The sequence below is a fragment of the Orycteropus afer genome, unplaced genomic scaffold (assembly GCF_000298275.1).
Source record: "Orycteropus afer afer isolate SDZICR_OR568_19922 unplaced genomic scaffold, OryAfe1.0 scaffold00288, whole genome shotgun sequence".
Taxonomy (NCBI): Eukaryota; Metazoa; Chordata; class Mammalia; order Tubulidentata; family Orycteropodidae; genus Orycteropus; species Orycteropus afer.
Genome location: NW_006921875.1, coordinates 3,584,155 through 3,592,616, shown reverse-complemented (window position 1 = coordinate 3,592,616; position 8,462 = coordinate 3,584,155). Strand labels below are relative to the sequence as shown.

Sequence of the window (8,462 nt, the reverse complement as noted above, 5' to 3'; positions counted from 1 at the left end):
GTTTTTTTCCACAATGTTTGAAGATCAGGCGAGTTGATGCAAGTTAGTCACCCAGTTTAAGGTGAGTGCTCCATGCCCCTGAGCAGTTACTTTTAACAGTGAGTAAGGCTCTGGGATGAGTTAACTCTCTACACAGAGGGAAGAGAACTTTCTGGAGGAGACCAGAGTGGGCAGTGATTCAGGGTAGACGCTCCAGCCCCGGTTGGGCTACGAGGCTCAGCTGACCACAGCTCCTACTCTCTGGCTGTGGCCCTCTGGGAGGGCCGGCCCCTGCCGTCGTGAGCTGTTGCTCCGGGTGTGTACCCAGCCTTGCTGGGGTCGGGGTAGAGATGACAAGGTGCCCTGCTACTGGGCCCGCCCAGCCAGTTTCCGCAGCTCATCCCAGAACAGCATGCTGAGGATGGTGTGGGGACCCAGGCGCAGGTAGGCGGGGCCCAGGCCCTTGTACAGCGCCAGCGGGCCCTCCTGCCGCCAGATCTTCACCAGGCAGTCGGCGAGGCCCCCATACAGCTGGCCCTAGGGAAGGACATGGGCAGGTGTCGCTACCAGGGCTGTGAGGACCCAGGGCTGGCACAGTGTTTTGGGGTCAATCAGAAAAAGGCAGTTTCCCACGCATGTTTGGGCAAATTACAGAAAAGGGCAGGCAACCTTAACCCCATGTCAGGGGCTTGATGTGGCTAGTAGAACACTGGTAGGCATTGCCCCTAACTCGCCCTGTGGCAGGCACCTCTGTATCGGGCACACTGTTGTGTGACAGGGCCCAATGTGTACCTGGGCTTAGACTGGCAGTGCCATGGGAAGGCCCCAGAGTCAGGTCTGGATCCCCTTTCTGGCTTCTCCATCTACCAGCTGGGTGACCTCAGCTAAGTCACTGGATCAGTCTCTGACCCTCAGTTTGCTCATCAGGAAAATGGTGAGTAAGAATGGAGTAAGATAGGAACATGAAAGCCATTAGCATGGATACGGGACACAGGTGCTCAGCCAACAAGCTGAACTGTGTTGTGTATATGTCACACGTCTGTGGGTGTGTGTGCTCTCTAGCACCCCACATGCTCCCACCCCACCCGGCTCACCCTGCCTGCTCCGTCTACAGGCTGATTGTACAGCCTCGTGCTGACCACATCGAAGGGTGTCATGACTGCAACCACAGCGACACTGCTGATCATGCCTCCAGCCAGGGCCACCAGCCAGCTGTCCTCCGGGAGCCACTGTGGGGATGGCACGGGCTGCTGACCCCTGCAACCACCCTCTTCCAGCCACGGATAGCCTCCTCTACTCCCCAGGCATGGGGGCTGGGAGAGCTGGGGCAAAGGGAGCAGACAGGACCCTCCAGCCATTCCCTTCCCCCATTCTACCACCCAAGTTCCTTCACAGCTTCAAGGTTCACTGCTGACCCCATTCCTGCTGGGCCCAAGGGCCAGGGTCATTACTCCAAGGGCAAAGGCAAGGCCCTCAGCTTTGCTTGTCTGTCATTACCCCCTCAAATTTCCTGTGTGGGGCCAGCTGAAGATGTCTGGGATGAAGGTCCAGACAGACATGGAGAAAAGAAGCAGGTCCCCCCAACTCCTGTGTGTCTATGTGGGTGACACAGGTGTACCCAGTCCCTCACCTGTCGCTCCTGCACCCAGGTCTTGGCAGAGGCGAAGGTGGCCAGCTGGGCAGCTGAGCCCACCATGACGCGGGGCACAGCCCCACCAACACCCCGCCACAGTCCTGCCAGGCCCTGCTGTTGCCAGATGGTCCTCAAGGCACCCAAAACGCTCTGTGGGGAGAAGGCACAGGTCTCTGGACAGCCCTGTCCAGCCCAGGAGCCCATCCAGTCCAACCAACCCAGTCTAGCGGGCTCTGGGGAGTGGAGGTCTCACCTGGTGATGGTGCTGGTGTCCCACAGCCATGGCAGCCACTGTCTGGGCTTGCAGCTGCGTCTTGACCTGCAAGAGCAGGGATGACAGAAGGTTTGGGGATGGAGACTTGAGAGATTTATGTGTATTGAGGGCACCCCTCCCAGTGTCCCCCAAACCCAGGCTGCGATGGCTGGTCCCACACCTGAGCTCGAGGGTTGTGGTGGAATAGAGTTGAGGGTGAGGGTCTGGAGTCAGCCTAAGTGTGCATCTTAGGTGTGCCTCAGTTTCCTTGCTCTGGAGGTGCATTCTGAAGATTACATGAGATGATGACGGACCAGCACACAGCCCTACGCCTGGGACACGGGGAGCCCTTGCTCAGTGGAAGCTTTTGCTCTTAACTTTCTTCTCATAGGAAGAAAGGTGACAATGCAGGATCTGAGCCATTACACCTCTTGCCACCTTAGGGCCCCTCCTTTGGCTCAGGGCCAGTGGGGCAGGGATACTGGGGGAGTGAGCCTCAGGGCAAGGTGCCCTAGGCCAAGGGGCAGATTCCAGGCCTGGGCTGGAGTCTTCCTGGGAGCAGACACACCCAGCCTGCCCCACCCTACCCAGGTCCACTGTGCCCAGCTCCTGGAGGCTGCAGGGGCCCCTGGGAGCTGGGTATCAGGTGGTGGTGGATGAGACAAGACACTCACCAGGTAAGCAGGGCTCCCAACGAAGGCTCCCAGTGCCCCTGCCATGGCACCTGCGACCACGGTGCCACCAGGCTGCTGGGCGAGGCCAGCCTGGCACGCCAGGCTGTAGCAGTAGAAGCGGACACCATTCATGAGTCCCTGGTAGAGAAGGCCTGCGGCCAGCCCCTTCTGCAGGCCCCACAGCCCATCTGCGCGGGCGACAGCAGCCACGGAGGACACAAAGCCTCGGTAAGGCCGTGGGTAGGTGCCCGGGGCCTGCAGCTCCCCCTGCAGCTGCAGGCGTGTCTTCACCACCTCCAGGGGGTTGGTGAAGACACAGGCCAGGCAACAGGCCGAGGCGCCCAGAACCAGGTCCACAGCTGGGGGCACCGTCTCCATGGCCTCCAGGCCTGAGACTGGCTGTCCCCGGGTCAGGGGCATGGGCTACCGGCCTGGGGTGCCGGCGCTTAGGCTGTTTGAACCCTCGCAGAGCCGCCGGGCCAGGGATCGAGGGGGGCCGGGTCCATGTCTGGAGGGCAGGGGGCCGCTGGGACAGGCCCGGAGCTGCCTTGATCCCTAGTCTATCTTGGGAGTCCACCTGCTCCGTCTGCTCTGCCGGGCAGGGGCGGCCAGAGCCTGGGACACGCCCCTTCCAGCTCTGACCAATCCCAGAGGCCTCTAACCCCACACCTCCCGGCCCGGGCGGGGTTTGCGCCCTGGGATCTGGGGGAAAGGTCACCTAGGGCCTAAAGGACTGGGGGTGACGGGCTGGGGAAGAAGTCTACAGTCAGCCTGGCTCCTCCTCCTGACCGCCCTTGGGCCCTGGGGTGAAGTGTCAGTGCCCCCGCCCCACCTCCGGCTTAGCCAGTCCTGCTCCAGAGCAGAACCCAGGGCACCGGGCAGCTGCCCCGGCCCCAAGCATCACGGTCACTCTCCGTGTGATTTCCCCTTTTCAGACTCAGTCTTCCAATCAAGTTCCCAGCCTCTGATCTCGCTGTCAGGAGGTGCAGAAGTGAGAAGGGCCTTGAAGCCTCGAGAACCTGATTTGGAGTCTATCTCTGCTATTGTGTGTGACCCTGGGCCAGCCATTTCCTCTCTCTGACTTCAGTCTCCCTCGCTTGTAAAATGAGGATTTTTTTCTACCAAAAAAACCCAAAAAAACAAAAAAACCAAATCCACTGTCATCCAGGCTATTACCACTCATAGCGACCCCCCCCCCCTGGGTTTCAGAGGCGGTCAGTCTTCCTTCCCCAGAGTGTTTGGTGGGTTTGAAGGCCCAACCTTCTGGTTAGCAGTCAACTGCCTTAGGCACTACACCACCAGAACTTTTCAATAGATGGCTTTTATTGAAACTTAAAACTATCACCCATAGGTCTTAGGGATCATCTAGCTTTGTTTCTGTAGCTGGACAACTCTTAGATCTTACTCATCAGCTTGTTGAACAGTTTCAGCAACATACATTTTCTGATATCCTTGTTTCTAACCAAATGTAAGCAGGTGAATTTGATACAAGTTCAATATCATTTCCTTCAAGAATTAACTCATCTTTCTGGGCTTGAGATACTGAACAAGCAACACCTGGCCTCACCCGAATCCCATGATTTATTTTTCACCCAAGAAGTTTCAGATTTCAACAATAGGGCTGGCTCTCCTGAGTTAACAACTTTGCTGGGGAAGTGAGTACACACCACCTCAACTTATAACAGAAGCCCAGTGAGGCAGCCTTGGTAGGAATGACTTACCCCCCCGGGGCCTGCCCTCTCCTCCTGGTGGACATCAGGAGGGGCAGGCGGCTTTGTGGTACCTGTCCACCCCAAAAGACCTGCTCCTTGTTGGGCAGGAGAGAGGAACCCTGGATACAAATGGCCCTTTGGTGCCTGGGGAGAAAGAAAGAAACTCCCACCCTGAGCACCGCTGTTGGGGGCCTGTCTTTCTCAGTGCCATCCTGTCCATCTTGGGTTTTCCTGCCACTTCCCTCCTGCCCAGAAGCCCACCCTTTTGCAGCCTCCACACTCTGCCCAGGAGCTCTGGTAGCATAGTGCCTAAGGCACTTGACTGTTAACCAGAAGGCTGGTGGTTCAAACCCACCAGCCACTCCTCAGAAGGAAGGTTGGGCAATCCTACTTCCATAGTGATACTGCCTCAGAAACCCAAGGAGGGGTCACTATGAGTCGGGCCGACTCCAAGGCAAATAACAACAACACTCTGCCCAGTGGGAGGCCTTGAGTGCCTGGGATATAGGGAGCCTTCTCTCAGTTGTAGGTTTTACTCTTAACATGTACAAGGCCACATGGGATGAGGACTTGGCGCTCCCTGGCCTGTCCCGGGCTGTCTGGGTAGCCCCCGGAGGGAGCAGCTCAGCAAGAGGCCCTGGGGGCAGCTCGGACCCTGCTGAGTTTACTCCAAGAGGAGCTGGTACTCACTCCTGGAGCAGAAAGGCAGGAGTTCAACCTCAGCTTGTCCTTCCCTGGGATATGTCCTGGGACCAAGGGCAAATTACCCAATAAATTTCACATGTATAAAATTATTCACTCTAGTAAGTAAGCACAAGTAAGCCTGTGCTTACCTTGCTTACTGGGCACACCAGCCCTGTCAGGGATTATAAATTTGAAAAGAGGCTTTGGTTCTGTAGGAAGGCGCTGTGGGGTTAGAAGAGAGATAGATGCCAATCACACCCAGAAGCAGAAGCTTTGATGTGATGAAAAAATGTTAAATTGTTCACTGTAGATTAGTAAGTAAGCAGAAATAAGCCTGTGCTTACTTTGCTTATTAGGTAATCCTAAGAGGCTGGGACTGGAGTGGGGCTGCCACAGGAAACAGGAGGTAAAGCAAAGATCAGGTCAAGAAACTCCCCGGAGGCCTGAGCTTTTCCAGATGGGGGCAGCACGGGCGCGGCCACAGTCATCTGGTTCCTAGTGTGTCCCGAGGATTGAGTGCAGAGCAGATGGCCCACGGTGAATGAATGAATGAATCTGAACGGCCTGATAGGAGCAGCTGGAGACTCCCCCATCCCCACCCTGGTCAAAAAAGGGCCAATGACAAGCCATGGCAATATAACATGTCTATTTTATTTTAAAAAACAAACTCAAACCACCTGACCCCTTCTCTGAGAAGGCCTGCCACAAAGCTCCTGGGAAGGGCCTGGCTCCAGCCAAGCAGGGACAGTTGACGTCAATGTGTCTGCCACGCTGCAGGCTGGGGGCTCTCCTCTTCTCCAAAGCCCTTTCTCCCTCCCTTTTGCTCCCGGCTTGGTTCCTGGGTGCTTGGGAATTGCCCAGTTGCAGGGAGAGGCAGGGGCAGTGGACATGCAGGGCCTCGTGGTGGCCCGGCCCAGGCCCCAGGCTCTGATATGATGGGCAACAGTGCTTAGGGATGGTGTTAATGGGAGCAGCCACACAGAGAGACGCAGAGAGAGAAGTGTCCCAGCTTCTCTGCACAGGCAGGCTCAATGTTCAAAAATGAACAAGGATGGCCAGGCGCTCAGGGCCCCCAGGGCAGCCCTGAGCCTCTGCCTGGGCCCCTGACCCACAGAGAGGAAGAAGGGGCTCCCAACCTCCCACTCCTTTCACTTTCCCCTTAGTCTAGATTCTTCTCCTCGTCATCCAGAGGAGATGCTGCGGACTGAAGGCACCAGGCCTGGGGAGGAGAGTGCATTTGTGGAACCTACAGGGCTTGGACCCTTGCCTCAGCTCTCTCCATTCGCTGCCTGCTGGGCAGATGCCCGGGGTGTCAGGCACCCTGCTCTGGATTCCTGGGGTTGCAGAGACCCCACCTGGCATCCCGCCGCCCAGGGCAGGAGTCAGCTGCAGGACAGCATGCAAGCCTGGCCCCAAGCAGGAGCAACCCGGCAATGAGTGCGCCTCCTTCCTGCTCAGCAGAGATGCCAACCAGTGCAGCCTCAGCACCAGGGGTCCCTGGAGGCTCTGCCGCGGCACAGGCTGTCGCTCCGCTGCCAGGCGCTGTGGATAAGACTCAGGGCGTCCTCAAATTTCTTCTGGCTGGAGGCTTCCTGGATGGCTTTGTGGGGGAGGTCCACCTGTGGGGTGTGGAGAGGATCTGAGGGGCTGCAGTGCTGGGCCTACATGCCCACAGAGCCATGGGAATCTGGGTATAGGCCTAGCTCTGTCTTGGCCATGCAGTCCCCGGTGCCAGGGTTCGCTTGCCCCAGGAATCCCTCCCACACTGCTGAATCCCCCTGCTCTTCTCGAGGGCTTGAGCAGCCCACAGCCTCTGCTGCTGTTGTGTGGAATTCCTTGAGTGCTTGCTTCCAGGAAGGCCCGGCTCTCGGGGCCCCGGGAGGTGGGCTCTGTGCTCTCCTCAGCTCTGCACCAACAGGGCCTGGTTTGGAATCATTCCCTGCCTCAAGCTAACCCTGAGCTTCCCAGGGTGGGCACACAGTGTGTGTTCACTCAGGGATTAAATGAAGTGTCCTCCCAGACTAGCATCTCTAAGGGTGAGGGGCCTCCTGCCAATCTGGGGCCCCAACACTGGGCACAGCTCCAGCACACCATGAGCACTTCACTCATGCTTCTGGATTGGATGGACAAACCCAAGAATTAGCTCTCCTGGTTTCGGTTTTCAGTTTTCGCCTCAGGGTCACTGGGGATTCGGAGTTTTGCCTCTTTGTCCTAAATGTTTGTGAGTCCCAGAGCTATTGGCATGTTGCTATCTCCAGGACCTTAGAGGCAGGGCCCTTGGGTCCTGACTCAGTCTCTGTCGTCACACAGGGCTGGGTCCTGGGAGCAATTGGGGGCCCCCTCCCCCAGGGAATGGCTCTCACCCCTCAGAGCTCTAGCTGACACATTTCTGGGCAGTGAGCTACCTGGTAGACAGTCTTCCATGTAGCGCCCAGTGCAGACAGAAATCGGTCCAGTTCAGAAGGGCAGCTCAGGTAGATGACCCAGGGAGGGAGAAGGTGCTGGCTGTCCTGGGAGAACTCCTGGGACAGAGAGGCCTACGATGAGCTGACCCAGCTCCCTCTGCAGAGGCCTGCCACCACACTGCCCCCTGGCTCACCAGGACACAGTACTCCTTGCCCGGCTCAGAGGACACGGCACTGATGTCGGCTAGCCTGGCTGTGCCCAGGGAGCGGAAGAAGCTGGTCTGGCAATCCTCATGGCATGTGAAGAGGCAGTCGTCAGTGATGACCAGGCAGCAGGGAATGCAGGGGCTGGGCACCACTCCCTGGGGGATGACCTGGGAGGGCAATAGCAGAGGGTCAGGGGAGAGGCCAACCGTCTTTATTCGGCTGATCTGGAAGGTCTTCCACCCCTCAGGAGTTTAGGTGTGGGGAGGGGATCATGGTGGGAGTGGGCTAGGCTGCAGGGGTCCCTGAGCTCCAGGGTCAATTCCCAGGCTGCCCCTGGAGGCCACCTGTTTCAGTCCTCACCAGCATCGGGAAATGACCCTGGTGTCCTGGCTGTGGGGTGAGGTGGGCCAGGCGGATGGTGGGACAGGAGGCGCTCACCCCCTTGGATACGGCCTGGCAGAGGTGCTGCATCCAGTCGGCCATCTCGGTCTCGCTGTCGGCGCTGAGCTCCAGACAGGGCCGGTCAGCGAGGATGACCTGGAAGGCGTGGGGCCGATCCGTGGTGTTGGACCTCCTGCAGCCACCGCACTGCTCCCCCCTGGGCCAGAGGAGGAGGGTGAAATGGGAGGCGAGGGGCAGGGCTGGTGTGGGGTGAGAGCCCTAGGGTGGCCCAAGGTAGGCGAACACCAGGGTTTGCTCCAGTCCCCAGGGCTGGAGGATCTGGAAGGCCGTCCAGACCCATGGGTTCCCAGGAAAGGTTGAAAGGTGCTCAGCAGCCCCACCCTTTCTCAGCCGCCTTTTACTTCCAGTGTCACCAACATCTGCCCAGGTACTTAAGCACGGCCACACAGGGTCACCAACATCTGCCCAGGTCCTTAAGCACGGCCACACAGGGTCACCAACATCTGCCCAGGT

The 8,462-nt window shown here is 58.2% G+C and overlaps 2 protein-coding genes across 2 annotated transcripts in view; both read right to left on the bottom strand.

The window, feature by feature from the left end:
- Positions 1–345: 345 nt before the first annotated feature.
- On the bottom strand, positions 346–2,917 carry SLC25A34 (solute carrier family 25 member 34). The gene is made up of 5 exons (XM_007950764.1): positions 2,540–2,917; positions 1,866–1,931; positions 1,610–1,762; positions 1,074–1,208; positions 346–516 (listed from the first exon to the last, which is right to left on the bottom strand). The coding sequence occupies exons 1-5, from the start codon at positions 2,915–2,917 to the stop codon at positions 346–348; spliced, it is 903 nt and encodes a 300-aa protein (XP_007948955.1).
- A 3,499-nt stretch (positions 2,918–6,416) lies between these two features.
- The window catches only part of PLEKHM2 (pleckstrin homology and RUN domain containing M2), a 19,551-nt gene continuing 17,505 nt past the window's right edge, over positions 6,417–8,462 (bottom strand). The window contains exons 17-20 of the mRNA XM_007950789.1: positions 7,986–8,145; positions 7,535–7,714; positions 7,341–7,457; positions 6,417–6,554 (exon numbers count right to left, since the gene is read on the bottom strand). Coding sequence (XP_007948980.1) covers positions 6,417–6,554; positions 7,341–7,457; positions 7,535–7,714; positions 7,986–8,145 — 595 coding nt within the window. The remainder of the gene's footprint in view (positions 6,555–7,340; positions 7,458–7,534; positions 7,715–7,985; positions 8,146–8,462) is intronic.